Source organism: Rhinolophus ferrumequinum, chromosome 11 (genome assembly GCF_004115265.2).
Source record: "Rhinolophus ferrumequinum isolate MPI-CBG mRhiFer1 chromosome 11, mRhiFer1_v1.p, whole genome shotgun sequence".
Lineage (NCBI taxonomy): Eukaryota > Metazoa > Chordata > Mammalia > Chiroptera > Rhinolophidae > Rhinolophus > Rhinolophus ferrumequinum.
Window position 1 is genome coordinate 72,809,133 of NC_046294.1, and position 24,734 is coordinate 72,833,866.

The 24,734-nt window shown below is 32.1% G+C and overlaps 1 protein-coding gene across 3 annotated transcripts in view; it reads left to right on the forward strand.

Annotated features, from left to right (window-relative positions):
• Positions 1 to 23,609, forward strand: part of DYNC2H1 (dynein cytoplasmic 2 heavy chain 1) — a 290,945-nt gene extending 267,336 nt beyond the window's left edge. For all 3 annotated transcript variants that reach the window (XM_033120671.1, XM_033120672.1, XM_033120673.1), the window contains 4 exons: positions 5,220 to 5,329; positions 6,199 to 6,280; positions 13,559 to 13,675; positions 23,068 to 23,609. In XM_033120671.1, coding sequence (XP_032976562.1) covers positions 5,220 to 5,329; positions 6,199 to 6,280; positions 13,559 to 13,675; positions 23,068 to 23,226 — 468 coding nt within the window. In that variant the 3' untranslated portion in view covers positions 23,227 to 23,609. The remainder of the gene's footprint in view (positions 1 to 5,219; positions 5,330 to 6,198; positions 6,281 to 13,558; positions 13,676 to 23,067) is intronic.
• The last annotated feature ends 1,125 nt before the right edge of the window (positions 23,610 to 24,734 follow it).

Below are 24,734 nucleotides of genomic sequence, written 5' to 3' on the forward strand. Positions count from 1 at the left end.
TTACCATAAAAACAAGGTCTCATTTCCAAATACGATTTCTGTACCTTAGGAGGGGAAATTGAGTGAGTAAGAAACCTTATCCAGCCTGCCAGGGAACCAGATCCACATTGGAAGAGGGTAGGGCAAAGAGAAATTTCTTGTCGTCTAGGCAGCTTTCAGCTATCTCTAGATGTGATGGAGATGAGATTGTCCAAGAACATCAGAATTTATTTAGGAGCATATCATGTTGAAGATCCTCTCAAAAGCCGACATTTAACCTCTCTCAGACTTGTTTGGTTGAGATAAATTGACTGTAAAAGGGGAAATGAAAATTAGGTTTCTTAGAGGGTATGCTTTGAAAAAACCCTCAGAAAAGCAACACCAATGAAGTCCTTACTTTATGAAAATTTTAACCAATTCCATGAAAAATAAAATACAGCTGTTGACTTAGCTTAACCACAGATTTTTTTTTTACTTTCTTTATTCCTATTAATAGCATGTAAAGCTTTCTATATAAAGGTAAATTATATTTAAAAATTAGTTGTATTAAAATGGTAGAATTAGGGAAGACATCTTTGGTATAGTGGTATTTGAACAGAGACCTGAAGAAGGTGAGGGGATTGCCCTTCATAGGTCCCTGGCAAAAGAGAGTTTCAAGCTGAGGGAATAGCTAGTACCCTGAGCCAGAGTTTTTTGAGAAAGTGAGGCCGTTGAAGTAAAGTAAACAAGGAAAAGGTGGTCAGAGAAGTCAAAGGTTAAAATGTTATGGTTTGGGGGAGGGAGGTTGGAATTGGGCTGAGCAGGTAATGAAAGCCTTGGTGCTATTGTAAGGACATTGGCTTCTACTGTGAGTGAGGTACATGTGATAATTCTTATATAATCATGTTACTATGTTACTAAAGTGATGATGATTATTATTAAAGCCATAATTTTACTCATTGAATTTAGTTTTGCTCAGCTTAAACCCTTTCCATAAATAATATTAAAATAAATCATTAAATAGTATTTTTAGAAGTTGATAATTTTCAAAGCTACCCAAAATTATCAGATTGGATAAAACAAAATCCAACTGTGATGGCTATTAGGCAGTAGGACTAGCACTTTAAATACCTGGAGTACGATGTCTGTTTAAATATAAACACACAAGTAGGTTAAAAGTAAAATGATGGAAGAAGATATATTATGATAACACTAATCAAAAGAAAGCTTGTGCAACTGTATTTATATCAAGCAGAAAAGGTTTCAAAGCAAAGAATATAACAAGGGTTAATGAGGGTTATTTTATGATAAAGTAATTAAGTCATCAAAAAAAGACATGACAATACTAAACTTTTACATATCTAATAACAGAGTTTCAAGCACAAAAAGTAAAAATTGATAGAACTGTGAGGAGAAATAGATATATCCACAACTAAGTTGGAGATTTCAAAATACCTCTCTCAATAATTGACAGAATAAGTAGACAGAAAATCAATAAGGATGTAGAAGACTTGAACAATATTATGAGCTAACCTAACTGATATTTATAGAACATTACAGCCAATAACAGCAGAATATACATTATTTTCAAATGCACATAGAATTTTACCAAAGTAGATCTATGGGTATATATAGATCGAACTAGTCTCGAATAATTTAAATGTATTTAACTGCACAAAGTGTTCCTTGACCACAATAGAATTAAGTTAGAAATGAATACCAAAAAGATTTGTAGAAACTCTTCAAATATTTGGAAATTAAATATCTACTCTTAAATAACCCATGGATCAAAGAAGATACCAAAAAGAAATCTAGAAATTAATTTAGCTAAATATGAGTAAAAATCAAAACAACACATCAAAATTGAGAGATTCTATGAAGTCAATGTAAATGGATAGCAGAAACTTAATGGACGGAATATTAACTACAGTGTATTCAATACACGTTTTAAAAAGCTCTCTAAAGTTGATAGACAAGGTAACCTTATTAATGGAGTATGTGAGGCAAAAAATTATTTTTTTAAGGATGGTATCGTCAAAATGATAAAATCTCCAGGAAACTGTTCAAACTCAGTGTTGATCTCGTGAACATTAGACAGATTTTACATTTCATCTCAAAAGTCTATTCAAAGATAACTTGAGGTTGAGACTCAAAAGACTAAAAACATGGATGAGATTGCTTAGTTTATTTTTCTCCTATGTTTATATAATATACCAAGATTTAAATAATGATGATATAAACCCAGGTTTGAGTTTAGGAAGAAATTAGATTCAAGGAATACTTAGTAGTACACCCTATTCTTGAAGCTGGTATAACAAACTCTAGAAAGAAATGTTTTATTTGTCTTTAATGATTCTGAGGTTTCAATTGCAATATAATTTCTGGTAATCTACCTTTCTGATGAGCTTCAGTTTCTTACTATCTATTCATCCAGGAATTGAGAAACTTGTTATACCTAGGGTTATTAACACGCTAATAAGTTTTAATGTTTTGTTTACTCCAGTCAAAACAATGACTAGAAAGTTACTTATTTTTATTCTGGATATATTAGATTATAATTCTGGATGAGTTTATTCTCAGACCCATAAGCCTCTATATTTAAACTGAACAATTTTGAAGAAAAGATGAAGGAATATAAAAGACACATTGAGAAGAATGATTGCCGAAATTGTTACCTTAAACACTTTTTTCCCAAGGAACGCAGTGCATTAAAACGAAATAAAATGGCATCAGTTTATTAGTGCATTTTATTTTATACTAAATAGTTGCTAGTACATGTGAATGAAGACAGTCATTAATACGCTATTGGCCAGACCCAGCTGAAATGATATATTTTGAAATGCTTTCTTCAATATCTGTTCTATGTATTCAAATAATGTTTTTACATAACTGGGTTCATACTATGTATACATTTTTATATTCTAATAAATACGTTAGGTTATGAACATTTTTCAGTGTCATTAAATATTCTTCAAATACCAGTTTATGTTATGTAATTTTGTATTGTATTGATGTACGATAATTTAATTAGCTTATTTCTATTATTAGCTAATTTTTATTTTCCCTATTCTATAATTTCTATTATTATGCTTTTAATTTCTTAGTATAATAAATAATTTTTAATGAGCAAGCTATGTATAATAATCTCTTGATTATTACCTTTATATTTCAAGAAAAGGAGTTACTTAGTAAAATGGCTGGAACATTTTTAAATCTTGAACATTTTTAAATCACATTTCATCAAACTGCTCTATAGAAATACTGTACCAGTATACACTCCTGTCACAATTTTGTCCATGGTTGCACACTTACCAACATTTGCGCATGACCATTCCTCATTCTGCTATTCCGATGGGCTAACAACATCTTATTAAATTTTATGTAATATTTATATTTTATAAATATAAAAACTTAAAGTTTTTAAATTTGTATAACTATTAGGGATGATCCTATCTTACATGTTTCAAGAAGCATGTAAACAGTTTACCATTGTGTTAACATTATTAATTCATTTTCTTATTTGTGGAAAACTGTAATATTCAAACTTTAATAAAGTAAAAATCTGATTATCTGCCACACTCTTAATTTTTAATTAATTTGAACACATGCATACATTTCTGGCAACAACTCTTTTGGAGTTTTTTAATTCAAAATTAATTTTAAGGATCTTAATGAAATAATAATGTAATTTGAAATACTTATAAATCTTTTTCAAACAACCGTTTTAAAATAACAGAAATATTACATACAATAAAAAGGGTCATGCAAGCATATTTGTTGACTATGTTTAGGTAATGAAAATAGAAGGCAGATAATACAATGAAAATATTTGATAGGGAGTAATCAGTATTTACTAAGCATAATTTTAAATTATTTCATTGCAGATAGATACTTTATGAAGTGTTATTATAAAGGATAATGTCCAAAAAGAAATAATTACACTGTGTTAAAGAGATCTCTTTTTAAAGTGTTTTCTACTTTTAAAATCAACATATCATCAATCGGAAGGGAGGCAAATTGGAACATTTTTGCGACAAAGTGGTAGTCCCAGTCAAACGCATTAAGATAAAATCCAAACTCACCAGCTTTGATGATTTTAATTTCTCCTATTCTAGACCTAGTTGATAGATGTAAATGCTTGGGTGGATAACAGAGTGTTACAGTACGTGAAACACAGACTTTCTACACCATTGTAAATTAACACAATTTTTCCTAGACTGTTTATAAGGCATGCAAAATGAACTACTTCAGTAAATGACAATTCTGCAAGTTTTTTGTAGCTAACATTACTGTGGTATCATCTCTGTACACCAGCTGAAATAACAGACTGATTCAGAAATCATCAGTAAGCTATCTATCTCTTGAGGCCCATTAGCACCTGCAGGAAATATTACAGAGAAACAAATTACTTAAGGTTGCCTGAGTTTATTACTTGGCTCCAACACTTACTATGTGGCCTGGGGCAGGACCTTAAGCTTACCATACCTCTACTTCCTCATTGAAATGGTAATATTAATACTAACGTTTATGCTGTAGTAAGCATAAAATTGGTTAATATATGGAGAGCATATAGCGTTGCACAAAACTTCATGTTGTTTTTATTTGTTCCCAATGGCAATTTTTACTATACCCATTAAACAGACTTTATGATGATGTTTATTTCTCCAAGTGAAGTGTAAGTCGATTTACAAAATGGCAGATAAGTACAAAAGACTACTTAAAAACACCTTTAACAAAAAATTATTTCTTCCTGGACATTATCCTCCACTGTAATACTAGATTCAGTAAACTGGCAAATGTACTGTCAAATCTGGATCTGGAACACCTGTTCAGTTTGCATTGCCAAGACTTGGGGTCCCTGGAAGTTCTGGAGTTAGACCTGGATGCTCAGTTATCTCCTAAGCACACTTTGAGAGGTGGGTCGTTACTAGGAGAAGTGCTGACCCAAACTGAAATGCCATATATTAGATTAATTTTCATATTTTGGATATTTTACTTTGAGTAGATTTTTACCAACAAAAAGTTGTTCAAGGAAGCTTTTTTTGTGTGATGGATGGATATTATGTCAAAAACTGTAACAGATCTCACAATGTACAGTGGACGTCTTTCTTTTTTTCCTAGACACCATTTGACAGCATTTGGAAGCTGCCTTTCTCATTACAAATGACTTTTGCATAATAATTTTTAATAGATTTCTTTATCTTTCCAGTTTACAAAGTTTTAAAATGTGTGTGTATGTGTGCATTTTTTTTCTCCTTTAGAGCTGGGTAGAGAGAGCTGAAAAACAGGCTCTTCTCTCTGATACACTTGACCTATCAGAACTCTTCCACCCAGACACATTTCTCAATGCTCTTCGCCAGGAAACTGCAAGGTAATTAAAATGAAATACTTTTTTTTATTTGTCCATGAGGTAATTATACTTTGCTTTATTCACTACTGATCACATTGCCTCAGTTGTCAAGAAATAAATTTATTGTTGAATCCAGATAGTTGTTAACTAATTAAAAGGCTAAGTATTTCCTAATACTTGACTCTTAACAACACAGTTTACTTTTAGTTTAAAAATGCATTGCTCTTAATTATGGTGGGTTTATTAGAATTGAAAAAGGTAAAATTTAGCGTTTAAAGTTTCAATCATTTATTGATTTAGACCTTTTGTGCCCGGTATGGTAGGCAGAAGTCAAATGGAGCTAATTAAATGTAAATGAATTAAAATTAAATAAAATTTAGAAATGTGATTTTTTTTTTTTTTTTTAGTTACACTGGCCACATTTAAAGTTCAATAGTAGGGAATCGTGTTTGATAGTTAAGATAAAGTTCTTTTTTGTAACAAATTTGGATTATCATAACATATGAAGTCTATAATTTTTAACAAGATAAAATGGAAAAAGACATTTCTAAAAATATACTGGACAAAATTTAGTTGTTTAATGATTCAGGGGGATTTTAATTTGTAGTGCCTCAAGATATAAATATTAATATTTCAGTTCAGCTAATAAACATTAATTGAACACCCATCATATGCCTAAATTTGAGGATGATGGTCAAAATGGAGGATATAAAAATAAAAATGAAAGGCCCTATCCTCAAAGAACTTACCCAAGTCTTGAAGGGGAAACTGACATAACCAGTTAACTTTAAAAATGTATTTAAATAAATAGGAATAAATCTATCATCTCTTATTCTTCATATTTTACTTCCTGAGGTTTATTTCTGACATTTGATGCTTTACTTTTACAGGACAATGAGCTGTTCTGTGGATAGCCTTAAATTTGTAGCTTCATGGAAAGGTCGACTGCAAGAAGCAAAGCTGCAGATTAAGGTATTAGACTAATTTTAAATGTTTATCTGAGTCTAAAAATTATATTATTACTAACTGTGATGAAAAGATTCTGTTAACTTCAGTCTCAGTCACCTATCTTTATATAGTGTAAGATCTGCAGACATAGATTGTATTACCTATATGAAAAATCAAGATTTAGCATGAAACAACTTGTACGAAATATAGCCTTTTCTAATGCAAAATAAGAATCTGAGGGATACACATATTTGAAAATGTAACTTTCGATAAAAAAATGATACAAATCTTGAAGTTATATTAGGTTACCTTTTCTAATAAATATTTACTATACAATAAAGTATGTATAAAATGTAATATATGAAAATAGACCAAATCTTATCCTCAGGGAATTTACAATTTTGTGAGTACATTGATTCACTGTTAAAAGTCAAGCCATCTGTGTTAAAAAATAACCAAGCCATATTTTGCAGTATAAATATTCCTATCTAACTTTCCTGTTAAAAATCCATTACTTTTATAATAACGGATAATAACAGATAATCAGTCAAGTGTTGATGACAAAACTAATTAAAAGGCTATAATAGAAATCCTTTGCCCCAAAACTCCAAACTTAGTCCCTGTGAGTAGCATTCTCTACCATTCTTCTCTCCCATCCCCACACATAGAATTGTCCTGTTAACATTTTTCCTGCTGCTAATATAACACATTGCATGTTGTAGTATGATTACCTGTATACACCCGTATTAGTCTGACTTATGAGACTATAATGTCATTGAAGACAAAGACTGTCTTATCTATCTTCAGATTCCCAGTATCTAGTCTTATGTGTCACATATAATTCAATTTTTTAAATAAATTAGATGTAAGACTATAATTCTTTAGCTTAATTAACCTTAGGCAATTAACTTCTCAGTTCTAGTTATTAAATAGAAGTTCGTTCCATTTAACTAACTTCTCAGAAGCTCTAGCTCCCAGTTCAACAACTTTCTTTTCACATCACTACTACTCTCTGACATACTGCATAATTTATTGTTTGTTTGTTGCTTGTTATCTATCTTGCGCCACTGGAATATAAGGCCATGAGTGTAGTCATTTTTTTCCGGTTTCATTGTCAGATATCTCAAACAATTGCACACAATAAGTACTCAGTTACACCCTTGTTGAATTGTTGACTCAAGGGCCTACAATGGGAGAGAGACACTCTAGTAAGTAATAATTAGCATCAGCTATAATGGTATGTAGTGTGCCAGAAATTTGACCATTAAGAATACACTAGATCTTTCTCTTTTGAATATAGATTGCTACAGCATTCTCTCATTGAAGCTGAAGGAATTAGAAAGGTTCTCTTTCGTATCTTTGCATTTTATTTTAACCTTAGCCTCTAGCCCATAAAGAGAACTCTCTTAGCTATTACTGGTGGTCATACACTGTTGCCCAGTTGTTAGGGAGAGGAAGGGCACACATGACAAATAATCCAGGAACCACGTACTTTACCTGGTTGTGTGGTCTCTAGCAGCTGTGAACCACATATAATATGTAGTATCATTACGCAGTTATAGTAAAAAGCAAGGGAAAGGAGTTTTATTCTGTGTCAAGGTGTGTTTATATTTCTAGTACTATATTGCCCCTGTTTTTACAAATTGGGAATAAAATTATCTACAACCAGAAAATCTCAAGGTTATACATTATGTTTTGTAGATGGTGAGAAAAGGTGGACAGTTAGTAAAACAAGATGCTTATCTTAGTTCTCCAAAAAAGAGCCATGTGACTTTCTTAAGCAATTAATGGAGCAGTTTAAGCCTTTGTTTCATTTATCAATGGATTTAAATAAATTCGTTGACACATTTATTACACGTTTATTACACGTTTATGTGTGTAATTTTTATTGTTTCTCACAATTCAATTGGGATTAGGTTTTATTAGGCAATTTTTATTTTTTAATTAGAAACAAATGTTTTAATATAAAGTTTTATACTTTTACCCAGATAAAGCAGAAGTCTTCCATTTTTCATTTAGCATTCAGAAAACTAAAATATTCAGTGGTAATTATATGCGTACTTAGGAACACTATAGGTTTAATATACTTAAAATTTTAAATTAAGAAGCCATCCCTGCACATAACATTTAAGGTAATCCAGTAGAATTTTTCATCTCTTTGGCTCCTCATCATGTCATCTATAAAAGCACAGTTTCTAACTTTCTTACCTGCAGTTTCCAGGAGTGTTTGTTAGAGAGGAAGTCTTTTTAAGCCCCTCACTATTTGCACTTGGCAAAATCAGTAAGTTAAACAATCCACTTAGGTTCATATTCATCATATTTTCAGCAAAAGTATTATTTCAGTAGGAGACCTTTGGATTTGAATTATATTTTAATTGTCACTCTAGAATTTAATTCGTTTGGAATTTTTCAATATCTGTCACCCCAGACGGAGTTAAACCAGTGAAATGTTCAAGTAAGGCTGTATTTCTCAAGTCAACCAATGCCTCAAACTCTCTCGAACTATTTGAGAGACATGTATGTATATTGATTTTTAGATCCGGAACGTGGCCCTCTAAAGTTTCCTTACGACCTTTATTGATTTGTTATTTGTTAAACAGAAGTTGTAAAACTTGGTAGTGGAAAATGTATAAATCAACCTCCTGTTCAGCTTGCATGTTAGATCTTGCCCAAGTCTGTGAGAAGATTGCCCTGGCAAATCTGGGCAGCTCCCAGCTCCGTCCTTTACTATTGATGCCATCACACACAAAAGGCAAAACCAGTTTTCTTCCTTGGCAAATCAGGCTTAGTAAATGTATTCTGGCTTGTTACTAACACACAGTTCCCTAGGCTACCTGGAAGCTGCTGCTCCTTTGGGACCTGGGAGAGTCGTATAGCCACTTACGCTTGCCAGTTGACCCCAGCTGCTTCGTGCCAGGCTAGTCTGCCCATGCACCAAATGGTTATTATACTGTTCATATTTCAGTGCCCTTTCTCATAGAGCTTATCAGGAAATGGAAGCTAAAAGAGTAAAGAAATTATATACATAGACATTTGAGGTTTCTTAAGGAGAATGTGCTCATCAGAATTAGAAGTTAAGAGCTTTAGAACATCCTCCCTGAATACGTATGAGCTGCTGGTTGTAGCTTATCAGCCCAGCAGTCGAAAACCTACCAGAAAATGCATGCATACATACATACGTACGTACATACATAAAACCCAAAAAACAAAACAAAAAAAAACCCTTAAACTATTGTGATTAAGACATGAAATGAAAACATAAGAATCTCAACTGACCAAGTATTGGCAAGGCTGTGGCATAATGTAAATTCTTATATGTGACAAGTAGGCATATAGATTGCAGAATTACTTTGGGGAATAATTTGCCAATATCATGGAGAATGAGAATATGCTTCAGTCTAGCAATTTGATCTCCATAGCTAGAGATAATCATGCAGAGGTGTATAAGGAGACACTTAACATAATGTTTATTGTAGCGTTATGATCATAATTATATGACTTAAATGTTTATTATCAGGAGAATGGATAATTTGTTGTGTGTTCATACAGCAAAATATTGCAGTTTTTAAAAATAAAAGAACAAAATGGATATCCTTAGACCAATGATGAAGGAAAGGAATAGGTTGAAAAATGGCACAAAAAAGTATGTTACCCATTACATACAGTTTGGAAACATGAAAAACAATACTATGTATTGTTTATGGATACATACATAATTTAACAATCATGTAAAACTAAATTCAGGATAATGACTAGGTCAGGTGAGAGCAGAAGAGGAACTGGAAAGGCAAGTTATATACAGAGGACTTCAGCTACACCTGTAGTGTTTGCTTAGAAATGTGGAACAAACATGGCTGTATGTTAAAGTCTGGTAAAAAATAACTGGTAGGAACATATAAGTTTAAAAATATTTTTATGATTTTCTGGGTGTTTGAAATATTTTTTTAACTTTCAAAAGGAGTGTTCTGGCAAGTAAAGCCATATAATAATTTATCAAAATAAAACTCAGAATTTAACATGAAATTCACTGTTAAATCCAAGTTAAATTCATGTTAAAGTCAGAAATATGCAAGAAATTCAACATCATGTATAAATAAATTAATGGCTTTAATTATGTTTTCAGTGAACAAAATCATTACTGTTACTATTACTAACCTTGTTTGAGGTGAGAAGCTAATAGTTGAGTAAGATTCCATACTTACGAACAGCCCTTTCAAAATAGATGAAGTCTTGGTAGTTAGCTATTTGGAATATACTTACGCAGTGATGGTCGGCCTGATCCACACTAGCCCTTTAAATTGTAGTTTTGAAACTATAAACAAAACCAAATTTTTTTTTTTTTAATTTTCAGATATTTTAGTCGGAGGTTCAAGTGTGACTGACGTTATTTGAGTACAGATTTTTTTCTTTTTGGTTTTATGATTTTATTCTATTTCTGTTCTGTTAAATTGAAAGCTATACATTTGTAAGCAAAAGAATAATTAGAGGAAAGTATATTATGACAAGAGATGCACCTTTAGATGCCTTTCATTTAATTATTTGCATTCAACTGAAATAGTACATTTGTACAGATGTCAAGCGGCAGTCCGAACAATATGGTTTTTTCAATATAACGTAAACAAGTGAGCTCTGATCTCAATAATTATTTCTTTGCATCTAAGGGATATGTGTCATGTACAGTAAGGCAGAAATGGCTAACACAGACTTCTAATAAACTTTTAGTAGAAAGTATGAAGTTTTACTAACAATTGTCACCCCAATGAATTAAAAAAAAAAAGTATGAAGTATGCCCTATAAGTATATATGTAAGTGTAAATAGCATTTTAAAATGGTTTATCATTTAATGGTGAAAAAGAGAGTGGAAATACAGCATTGATAAAATTAGAAAGCATGCTCTAACACATGTAGTTCTGTAATATGTAAATGAAGTGATAGTATAGACTCAATCTAAAATAAATTTGGAAAATATTGCATATTAAATATTATAGGCAAAAGTTCTTTTGACTGGAATTATTCAAATAACTTCCGCTCAAACCTTTATTTTGCCTCACTTAAATGGATACATTATATAAAACAATTCTGAATGTCTAGAAATTAGAAGATGGATTACATTAAATGAACAATAATAGCTAACACTTATTGAGCATTTACTATATATAGCAGGCAATTTTCCAAGTATTTTAACTATACTGTTAGAGGGGAATTCTTATTTCTCACTCCTGTTGTTTTCTCCTGTCTAGAGGGAAATTTAGTAATGTGGATACTTGTAGACTCTCTCTACCTTCTACCTTACTTCTCCCTTCGCAGAAAAGGAGCCACTTTATCTGATTATGAGTTTGGGTCAGGAACCCAGAGCTGAACAGTGTGCCTTCCATTTGTGCTTTGTTCTTGGGTCTGCACATTCTTCTCTGCTCCTTCAGGGTGGTCTGCACTTGGTACAGCTGGTTCTTTAGCTTAGTCCACTTGTAACTACATGTCAAGCCTGCCAAATTCTTGAGTTTAATATTAGGAAGACTATTGCCTGGAGATCTGTTATATCTTTCAAACTTTTTTTTTCAGTAATAACGGTAATATTTTGACCCTTTCTGTTTTTACTCCTTTTTTTAATGCAAAACTCCAGTTGGAACAGGGGTACCAGTTGTTGATACCACTCCAATCCCTGATATATTTTAGTACATAAACAATTGGATATTGCTCATTCTTATGTTCACATTTCATTTTCAGGAAGAAGAATGTCTTTACTTTAAATTCTGCAAATTTACCTAAATTCCAAAATAGGGTAGTGATAGAAGATATGGAGAGAAAAGATTTAGAAGATGTTTATTAGAAGTGACAAGACCTGGTAGTTGATGGCATGTGGCAAGTTTGGGAGCAGGACCCAAGAATGTTTCCCAGTTGTCTGATGAAGCAACTACATGGCCAGTGGTGTCAATTACTGAAATAAAGCTCCAGAGAATAGTATTCCTGACCCCTCCCACCTCCTGGTTGGAAGAGGGAAGTGATGAGTTTATACCTCATATTGACTATGCATATTACATAGTCAAGTTGTGACACAATCAATAGGGACTACCTTTATCAATTTCTGTATAGACTCATTGAGCTTAAAATTTCACAAAATTTCTAGACAAGGCCTTATTATCTTTTCTAGAGGGTTTCTGGCACTGAAATTAGCAGGTACTCTCTAAATTTTAATTTACATTTTTTTTCAAGGCCAAAATACTTCAACTCTTGAAGCAGCCTGTATATCATCACATCAGTAGTATAGTAGAAAAGAATATTGAATATAAGGATTAAATAATTCTCTTTTTATCCCAGCTGTTTCATTATGAAACAATTGCTTATTATTTCCATGGTGCAGCAACCTTACTGTAAAATTTGCTATTCAAAACTATTTGTCAAAGTGTATTCTCCGAGTTACCTCCTCCAACCTGAACCATTCCCAAACTATAATATAGCTGAAAATGATTTTAACTCTTCCATCTTAAAGTGTTATCTTGAATCTAAATTCTGTATACTTTCATTTAGAATGTTACATATCAGGTACAATGTAATATTTATAAGATTTTTTATATTATTTATCAATTTCAAATTATGAGAATATAGATGTGGCTCTGAATACAAATACTGACTTACATTTGTTGCGTTTAGATAAACTCAGGGTAGATTAAAACTGCAGAAACTAAAAGAATGAACACTTTTAAAGAAAAAAATTGAAAGTATGTTACCAAAATAATTATATTTACATAATTTCTTAAATATATGTTTAAAAAACATATATTTATACTAAGGTTACTTCAGAGAAAGAGATTAACTCTTTCTACCTTTTTATTCTTTTTTAGGTCTGTATGGCATGTCAAGAATTTTTGCATTAAATTCTCTGAACTTTTTTCAGCTGTTTAAAAAATGATGCCAAAATTCCAATCAGGGAACACATGTTCTTATTCTCTAATTATTATGCTTTTCTTTCCCCCTCCTGGAGAAAGAATAACTTTTTGGTTTTCGCCATTACATTTCTGCTACTCTAATGCCAAGGCACCTGCAGTTATATAACTGATTATATTTGTAAGTATTTTTGAACTAAAATTTTTGCTAAAATCGAGACTCATTCTAAAGGAAATTCACAGTGAACACTAGTCTGGGTCTCTACCTTTTTTATTCTCATATAAAATACCATAATTTTTGTTCTCATATTATTTGGAATACATAGTCACAATGGAAAGTGTTGACTTTGTTCTTAAGATATCATATCATAGTATAGATATCATAGTACATATTTTAATGGTTTATGTGTTTTTATGGCAGATCAGTGGCTTATTACTGGAAGGATGCAGTTTTGATGGAAATCGACTTTCTGAAAATCAGCATGATTCTCCTAGTGTATCATCAGTTCTCCCTTGTTTTATGGGCTGGATTCCACAGGTAATATATTTTGAACAGGTACAAGTTTTAATTTAAACGATTCGTTCTTAGATTTTTATCTTTTCAATCAGATATTCTTGACTTAAGCATTTTTGTTTACTTTCTACTCTTACATGTACTTAAACAAGTTTACAGTCAAAATATTGTGTCCTTTATCATTTTTTAAGGTGAAACTGACTCTGGGTGGTGAACACACAATGTGATATATAGATGATATATTACAGACTTGTATACTTGAAACCTATGTAATTTTACTAACCATTGTCACCCTAATAAATTTTAATTTAAAAAAATGTGTAGGACATTTTTAAATCTTCAATTTGTTACGGAAAGAATAACGTTATAGTTTTTAATTTCTACTTAATTGATAGTCTAATAAAAAACAAGCCTCTAATGAAAATGTTCCTATTATACAACAAATACATTCCTGTTTTTCTCAGCAATGTGCTAAATGCTTTATATACTTTACCTCATAGCAGCCCTGCAAGGTGGATATTATTGTTCCCATTTTCAAATGAGGAAATTTGTGCTCATATAGATTAGATGACTTCCCCAGTCAGACATGCAGAAATTGACAGTATCCAGATGTTAATACACATCTGGCTTTATATCATACCATATCACTAGGCTGCTGATAGATGGGAAAAAAAAGTCTTGACAAAGAATTATTTGGTTAACTTTTCCCCTTTTAAAACTTTCAATCATTGAAAGACCTTTCAACAGTGAAACTTGGGGGATATTTACCTTTAAGCTAGAACATAATTGTAGGTGAAGCACATAACTTTTACTTAATATAATCTTAAAATGTAAGTATGAATATGTGAATAAACTTTAAAGTTTTGATTCTAGATCTAATGACCAACAAAACTTTCATATACTGCTTTTACTACAAGAAAATGAGTTTTCTCATTGGGAAATAGTACCTTGAATTTTCCAGTTACTGTAATTCTATTTATAAAATAAAAATCAAGAGCATCGGAATATTTTTAAATATACAACTAACAGAACCAGCAAAAATTAGCAGCCATTACTCAAAGAGCTAAAAGAACATCCCCTAACTTAAAAGAGCATACATTTCCATGAAGTTCCCCAATTTCCCCCTATATCAGCTTCATTTTCTTTAGTATTAGAATGACATACTAGGTACAGAAGAGAGAAGTTGAAATAATCTTTATTTTACTTCAGTCTGGCTATTAATTCCTATAAGAAATTTCTATCAAAAATTTGTGGATTGTAAACATCAAGTATGTGAACTAAATGGAAAGTTACATGCAAAAGTTAAGGTTGGAATTTGCTAAGGGTTGTAACCATAACATATAAAGTTTTATATGATGATAGAGACGAATTTAAATGAATCTAAATGACATGAAGTGTTAATTTTCTGGCAAACAAAATTAAAACTCATATAATTACCATGATAGGAAAGAAAAGTAGGACATATATAAACTTAAGGAGAAATCCCAGCAGTAAAAACAGAACGTGAAGAATCACTGAGGAGGCATAAATGCCAAAGAAAATGACCTGGAACAACACCCACATAATTGACCACAAACTGCATGCAAATCAGGAATGTAATGTTAGGAACAAAGCCAGGCTGTTAGTGGGTTGTATGAAAAGCAACATGACATTACAAGGTATTTATCCCTCCACAATGTTTTACTTTGTGTATTATTTCTATCCAATTTTATTACCACACTTTAAAAAGTTTGGAATAGAAAGCAAAAATAATTTAATTTGAAATATAGATCATATAAAGAGAGGTAAAATGAATTGGAGTATTTAGCCAATAAAATAGATGGCTAAAAGGTAACCTGAATTTTTTATTGTTTTTATAAAAGGGATTTCCATTTAGGCTTTTGTATATGAAAAAAAAAAAAAAAAGCTTAGGTTATTCTGAGAACTGCAAGTATGGTACATCTGGAAACGTCTGGTGTGTATGGAGGACTGGTAGGGGATATGGGTAGGAAGGAAGGCCAAGACCAAGTATGACAAGCCACACAGCCATGCCAAGGAATTGAGACCATCTTAGGAAGCGATACAGGAAGCTATAAAGAATTTAGAACAGGAGTGTGGTAAGATCAGATTTGTAGTTTGGGAAAATCAGCCTAGCAGTGAGAGGGTACTCGATTGGCCCTGGGTGAAATACAGTTACACTTGCCTTTCATAGTGATCCTATGAGTTTGGTAGAGCAGGTTTACTCTCTGCTTTGTTGATGAAAAAACTGAGAATCAGGTAGTCTCACAATGCTATCTGTAACAGTTGAGCAATAATAATTAGGATTTATTGGTATTGATTATGTGCCAACCACTGTGCAAAGTATTTAAAATACAAGATATTTAGGCCTTTCAAAAATTTTTGAAATAGGAATTGTCATCTCCATTTTAAACTAAGAAAACTGAAGCTTCAACGATGGTGTAACTTGACCAAGATAGCATATTAATAGTAGGCAACTAACATTCAAATCCAGGTTATGGCTCTTAAATCTTAGGCCTACTACTGAGCCAACCTAACAGTATAAACTAGTTTGGAAAATTCCAGTGTGCTGTTTTTGTGCCACCCATAGCCATGTGAGCTATGAATGCTTTTTACATTTTTAAATAGTTGAAAAAATCAGAAGAAGAATATTTCATGACATATAAAAATTATATGAAATTCAGATCTCAGTGCACATAAATAAAGTTTTGTTTGGAAAAGCCATGCCCATTTATGTAGACGTTGCCTATGACTGCTTTCAGACTATAACAGCAGAGTTGAGGATTGAGCAGAGACCATATGGCCCACAAATCCTAAAATATTTGTTATCTGGCCCCTTGACAAAAAAGTTTGTCAACTCTGTTTAAACTATTAAACCTTCCAACTTCTGCTTAATTTTTTTTTTTAGGTCAGCCATAAATGGTTTTAGTAAGTTTTACAGAAATGGGGGGAAGAGGTGAGACATCAAAATTTTAATACATTTTTACTTAAGAGGGAAGGAATCAGCATAAAGTAGAAGGAAGCATCAATATCAATTTATGTAAATTACTAAAAAGAATTACTTTCCATTTACTCCTGTGGCTACTTTATTTGCAAAAAGTACAGAATCCTTTGATGAGCTGGGATGAAATAATGCAGTTCAGAATTTTGGTGACTAATCCCTTTTAGGCCAGAAGAGAGTTTTTTCACAAATTGTTTTCACAACATTATCTGACACCTAATAGTTCTGAGTAGCTTCATTTCTGCCGAAACATGCTAAACAACCCAGGCATTTGTACAGCATTGCTATGAGGTAGACAGCACCTCCATTTTTTAAATAACTTTTTAGGTTGCAGAAGATTGAAGGACTTCTTTGACAGTTATTTATATTCTTTGTTACGTATATGACCACATAGTAAAACATTCTAAGACTTTCACTGGAGGGGAAGGGAGCTCTGCCATTGTTTCTCTTATAAACGCAGTGTACTTTGCCACTTAGCAAAATTAAAATTAGAAATTCTCAAGGACAATGAAAAGTACAATGCTGGTGAAAATATTTTCCTAGTATTTCTGTTTATCATTATCTATGTGCACTAAGATAATATAACCTATACTCAACGTTGTTAATTTAGACATTTATCATATATGATGCACATTCTTTAAGTTGTTCCAGTTCCAGCTCATTGCTGGTCATAAAATTAATATAAGCCCAAATTAAGATTTCCCTAGAGGATTTTTGGAATAAAAAGCATTCTCTTTCTCCAAAGCATTTCCCAAGAAAGTGCTCTATACAACAATATATCATAATGGTTCTCTGTGAAAAATTGTTCAGCAAACAAATTGAATAAACACAGTATTCCCTGCCCTTGGAAATTCATGATGTATGTATTTGAGAGTATTAACAACTCTTGAGAAACCCCAAAGATTACCTAACACACAACTTTTTCATGCACCTACACCCCACCCTTCCTCTGGATCTACTATTCCACATAAGACAGTTTGGGAAATGCTGCTTTATGTGATAGAACGGTCTGAGGTGATGCCCAGTTCTGACATTCCACAGGACGTGTTTGCCTTTGTTCTACCTTTTCAGTAAAGATGCTATTTAGGGTTCAGCAGCCCCACAGTAACATAGGCGCCCTGAGCTAGCCCAAACCCCGTAGGCCCAGACTTCCCAACAGGCACAGCAATTGACAATTCAACTTCAGAAACAATTTCACGTACAGGGAAAATATGACTATAAAATGATTCCATAAGTCACTCACAAAAATAGCCTTCATATTACTTTTATATATATTAAAATATTAATCACCATGTATATCAGAAGATATATGCTGAAAACTGTCTTGTATGAACCATGGTTGAAAAATAATATTTAATTAATATCTTAAGTATTTTTTTCTTAAGGACTTATTATGGAAGCAGTTTTGTTAGCCTCATATTATGGAAAACTATGAGGGTACTATTTTTCTACTAAAATAAATTTTAAGGAGTAGCTAAACATTTCTTGACAGAGCAAATTCTCAAAATATTCATTGTTGGCAATTTGTCGTTTCCTGTTTTGAGACAATTTATTTTTTCCAGAGTTGCGTTAATTATGCCACTTTTATATAGATTAAACGTCTGATTTTCTAGCATCTCCTTTTCTAAAAAAGAACTGTTCCTTGAGTTTATTCATAAACATTCAGAAAGCATGTGTTAGAATAAGTTAGGTGGACTTTATGCATAAACTGGTGTGAAATATATTTTGGTTTACCTTCATACATGTTTTATAATAGTGAAATTGAGTTGAAATTGGTCAAATAGTTAACATAATTAACCTAGGTAATTTTGTTTTCTTTGGAGGGTTTGTTTATTGTTTGATTTTCATTTTGTTATTTTCTTTGGTTTGTTTCCTAAGTAATACCTAATATCACCATTTGCCTTTGTAAAATGCTTTGTCTTCATTCAAATATTAGCCTACTGCCTGCTATTTATAGTACATGTGGACTTTTAAGTTACCTTCCCACGGGCCTGGGCATGAGTATGACATTTCAAATGTTAGCCTCATTATTGACTGAGCTAGGTGGACCACTTTCTAATTTAATAAAGTAGGATATATGAACACATTAACCATTTTAGATGAATCATATACAGATTTTTATTAAATTTTATTTACATAAAGCTAACTTCCTATATGTCATGTAGTATTAATGTGAATTACTTGAAGTCTTCCTAGTATCTTTTATTTTTGCATTAAGTGAGCACTTAATATGTTTGTCAATAGTTATTAATAAAATTTTAATTTCATCCAAATATTTCAGCCCAGGAGGGCCTTTTACTTTGTTTGTTAAGAGAAACATATTAAAGAAGGAATTATAAGAATTTAGTTCAGTTAAACCACATTCGTGGAACTTCCAGTTGCACAAGATACTGTGCTAACAGTGAGAATGCCAAAGCACTTAGCTTGCTACTTTGATCATTTATTTATTGGTGACCTAAGAGTAAGTCCATGCAACTATTTTTTTTTTTTTTTTTTTACAGAAGGTTATAGCATTTACCGTTTAAGAGATTTTGAGAAATGACAAGCAAAATTTTAAGGAGCAACTGTGTGGGGTGTTTTGCTTTTAAAACACTGTAGGTTTTGATAGAAATATTTGTACCTTGCTTTAAAACAAAACAAAAAAAAGCCTACAACCAAAAGCAGGTTTGGAAGGATTTGGAAATATATACAGAACTAATACATTGACAATGAATATGCAAAGAATGAACTTTGCCTTTCTGTTAAGTTCCTAATTTAAAGGAAAAATTGCTTGGCATTAAAATAAAGAAAATAGAGAAAATCTCCTGAATAGAAAGGAATAGCATTGTAAAACATTTCAATCCGATGTTTCTATTTTCATTTTTGACCATAGAAGTTATGGGAAGCAAAGTAAATATCAGGTGGTAGAGAAAGATAATTTAAGACCTTTCCTGGGATTATAAATAAGTATTCATATATTCAGACTTTTCAGTCCGACAAGTATGTAATGTTTGTCTGCTATTTGCTAAAGAATTTAAAGGCAACACCAAAAGAAAGCCTGTACTATGTTATTAACTTCAGGAAGTTATAAAAGGAGTTACGAAAATCACAGGATTTTCTGAATCCTAAAGCTTTGCCATTTAAGCAGTATTGGAGAAGAGGGAAGCGATTGGGCAGTGACTAATAAGATGGTTGAAAATTCTCTTTATATCATAGCCTGTATTTTTCCTGAGGCACAGCTAGGGTTCATTTTCTCTATTAATCCTTATTAGATTAACATTCCCCAGGGTAGTATTTTGTTGTCTAATCATTTTTCTAAAAACTATATACTATATATATGGTGTGTATGTTGTTTCCTAAACTAAAATTTAAGCTTCAAAGATTATTTTCTCTATTTGAATATACACTGATACAATTATATTAGTCTTATCATTCTAGATACAACATTAGCACATAAAATACTATTAAATGAATGGCTGAATAACTTACAGAATCATCAGTACAAATAGAAAAATTAGAAAGATTCAGGGCAGATGGTGTTTTTATTTATTTGGGCAATGATTCTCCATGAAGAGTCAATTTTATGATGTGTAAAGCAGGATAAGATTTAGGAATGTTAGGAATGAATGTGTTTTAGAAAGGACTTAACTGATACGTATCAAGGACCAGAAGAGTCAGAACAGTATTTGAGTGAGCAAGTGAATGAGGGAGGGACCGAGGGAGGAAGGGAGGGAGAAAGTGAGAGAGAGAGAGAGAGAAAAGCATTGAGAAAGATAAGAGATATTTCATATAATGGCCACTTAGACTTAAAAAAATATTTTTTCTTCAAGGAAAAATTTAAAACACTCTATTTTCATTATTTTCATTTCTCTCTATCCTAGCACCATCTGTGTGACATGTAGTGAATGCTAAGAAGTTGGGATCTTTTGAGAATTAGTAGGAAGAAAAAGGCAGGTGTGTTCAGTCCAAAGAATCAGAGCTATGTGGATAAATAATACTTTGCATTGAGCTCTTTAATGTATCACTGATCTTCATTATCTTGTTAGGTAGATACGTGTTTATCTCCTTTTTGTAAAATGGAAACTGATGCTCAGAGAGTAACCTACTTAGAGTCAGGAGCTCCTAGAGTCCAGAGCCCCAAAATGATTTATTTCCATAAATGCTATTGTCTTCTATTTTGAAAAGTAACAGAATAACAGTATTTAGGTGCTAATATTCATATGCCAAACATTTTTCAACTGTATTATCTATGGAGACTGCAACTTCCTAACTGGGTTACCATGGTAAATTTTCTATGACTTTCTGATTTGTCACCTGTAAAATTTTTGAATGAGTGTAACTTTTCACTTCCACTCCAACTCTAAAAAATAAATAATAATCCATTAGTTTAATAAAATTATATAAGTGCAGTGAAGACAATCCTAAATTTGAATTGGAAATATTAACTTATGATTTTAAAAAAACATATATTTCTAAGCTGTCTGAAAAGTCTTAGGAGAATGATAGATCATTTCTAGTACCCAGATTATGATTACTAATACCATTTCTCATTAAAGAAACCAAGGATCTTCAGAGTAATGACTAATTGATTTCTGGGACAGGAAATCCAAAAGACGGGGTTGTAACATATTGACGTGCTAGAAAGCCAGGAAGCTATTGCAGATGGCAAGGAGGAACACATTAAAAAAGAACAAAAACCTCAGGAGCCAACTTAAAAGTTCCTACTGAACAAGGATTGACAGTTTAAACATCAATAAGATAATAACATTGGATTGAAGCTCATCAAATATGTTTAAATCCACCAGTTCATAGTGTCACTTTTACAAAGGAGGCATTGGGAATCATTGATCACCTTTACAGTATACTAGGGAACAAATTCTTTATTTTGGAAACACAAAGGGAAATTGGATAGCATTTAGCATTTCTTCAGACATTCCTATATGAACTGTCTTTTATGGTAATCAAAAAATTGATAAGTAGAAGTTTCTTTATAGATATATTCCTGCCTGGAAATAAAGAAGGAATGATAGAGTTAAATTATCATTTGATAATCTTGAATGTACCGTGTTTCCCTGAAAATAAGACCAGGTCTTATACCGTATTTCCCCAAAAATAAGACTGGGTCTTATATTAATTTTTTTTGTTGTTTTTTTTTTTGTTTTTTTTGTTTTTTAATTATTTATTTTTTAAAATTTATTGGGGTGACAATTGTTAGTAAAATTACATAGATTTCAGGTGTGCAATTCTGTATCACATCATCTATAAATTACATTATGTGTTCACCATCCAGAGTCAGTTCTCCTTCCATCAACACATATTTGATCGCCCTTACCCTCATCTCTCACCCCCCCCAACCCCCTTGCCCTCTGGTATGGGTCTTATATTAATTTTTGTTCCAAAAGACACATTGGGGTATATTTTCAGGGGATGTCTTATTTTTTCATGTACAACAATCTACATTTATTCAAATACAGTCATGTCATCTTCTTCTGGAACATCGTCATAGTGTACTAAATGTGTCTGTCTGGCTGATGATCTTAACTGGGACTTATTTTCAGGGTAGGTCTTATTTTCGGGAAAACACGGTAATAATGATCTACAATGGCTCCTCATATCTAAAAAGAGAGACAACCAGAAAAGTATGCCTCTTGATGGAAGTATACAGTACCACCTATGCATTTTCTTTTGCCAGAAATGAAATTGAATCTGAGCTTATCTCCAAATCCAGTTTACAAAAATGTAGAGAACAGACGAACATGATACCATGGAAATGTAGCCAACAAAAGTCAATGTGGGAAACTTTTTGGTATAGTCTCTTCATCAATTTGCAAAAGAAAAAAGGAAAAACCTATAAATTTATAAGACATAAGAGACATAGCAAAATGCTAGCATGGGCTTTATTTGAATTATGGTTCTAATAAAAATATTTTTATTAAATGTATTGGGGTGACATTGGTTACTAAAATTACATAGATTTCAAGTACTCATATAATTCTATACTACATCATCTATATATTGCATTGACTTCGGGTGGTAAAAACATTTAAAATGTTACGGAATAATGAGATAATGGATATATATATATATAGTATTGTTGATATTTTATAATGTTAATATGTTATAATAGTATCATGATTATATTTTTATGTTTTATTTCTAGCCATATATTTATAGATTAAATTTTCAAATGTGTAGATTTTGTTCAAAACACTACAATACTTGCAGCTGTGGGAAGATTATTAATGAAACATTGGCCGTGGGTTAATTATTGCAGCTAGATGATGAGGCTTTATCATGGTAGTTTATTTTAAAACATTTCATAATAAAATACTAAGTAACACTTATTTGAGAGGGTTTCGTGTTTGTCTTTTTTGTTGTCTAATCATCAGCTTCAAAACAGTATATTGCTGTATTTTAAAACAAAATTCTTTTTAAACAGGGTTCATACGGTCCATATTCCCCTGACGAGTGCATATCCTTGCCTGTTTACACAAGTGCTGAACGGGATCGTGTGGTAACCAACATCGATGTTCCGTGCGGAAGTAGCCAGGACCAGTGGATTCAGTGTGGAGCAGCTCTATTTCTAAAAAATCAGTAGGATCTAATGGCAATAAAAACTGAATTAGCAAAAAGAAACATTGATTACTTGAGTTTTACATAAACTATGTGGTGAGTCTACATTGGAAACGTTAGTTCAGAATATTAGCGTACAGTTACCCCATGTTGTTGATCTCACTGGGTTTTTATTTCAGTGGGTAATGACAGCACAATATACCTTTTAAAGTAGTACTTAATGAAGTTAATGTTAAAAATGGAGTATTCCCTTTATAGCATTAAATATTCCTGTGAGGCTGTTCACTCTTCCACTGGCTCAAAAATTTGTTTTAGGGAAGATGTTCAAAATAGTGTATTTAAGGAATCAGTAAGAAATATTTTGTCTACTGTGCATAATTATTTAATAAAATATAAGATAATCATTTTTCAAGTGTTAAAGCTCTATTTTTTTTTCACACGACGAACCACAGTTTAATCATTTTTTAGAATCTTTTCCAAAGCCAATGGGTGGTATGTGACCAACATATAATAACAATAATAACTAAGGCTTAGATAGCACTCACTGCACCGTGCTAGGCACTGCTCCAAGTGATTGACTGATAGGTAGGTAGGTGGAAGGATGCCTCAGGAATGGATATTACATTCATGATGATGTTCATTTTACTCATGAGAATAATGAGCAACTGGTTAAGAGACTTGCTCTCCAATAAATTGGCAAAGTGGCAAGGGAGAAAACTCACTCTTTCAGCTCTCCTTCCCCTCAAGGAAAGAACAAAGTCAGCAAAGCTAAATTCCCTCGCACATGTCATCGTGGAACTGAGTATGCTAAAAAGGATGAGCAGGGATTTTCAGCACCACATGTTGATCAATTCTTCAGCGTGACAAATATTTGCTACAGCAGAGTTTCTGCTAAAAAGGTAAAATGAATTGACAGTACCAACAAAATACTTGTTACATTATATATTTTCACTGAAAAGTTACCTCTGTAAAACTTAAAAAGAGAATATGGGGGGGAAATGTTTTGAAGTGTGAACTTAGCTCTAAGAACTGTCACCTACGCTTCCTTCAAACACCGAGTGCCCTCTGCATGTACAGCCTGTTCTGGGGCCCGCAAGGGTTTTCTGACACTGTCTCCTCCTTCTTCACTATATTAAAGGAATAATAAAATCAAGGCCACTTTTTTTGTTGTTTACTTATAAAGAACACTGAAATATTTAAAACACACATATATATGTAGTGTTTATATACAGTATAAAGAATAAGAGAATGCATCCTGTAGCTAAAACACAGCTTAAGAAAAAATATCACTAACACCGCGTAAGCTCCTTGATATATTTTCAGTATTTCATTTCGCGCCCTCCACCCAAGACAACGATTACCCTAATTTTTATTTTTATAATTCCTTTGCGTTTCTTCATAGTTTTTCTAATAGGAATGAATCTCTAAATATTTCATATTTCTGCTTAACTTGAAAAATATTTGCTTCTAATCTTGGACTCGCCCTATCACTTTTACACAATTTTTATTTTTATGTAAATGGTGTGTATTTTG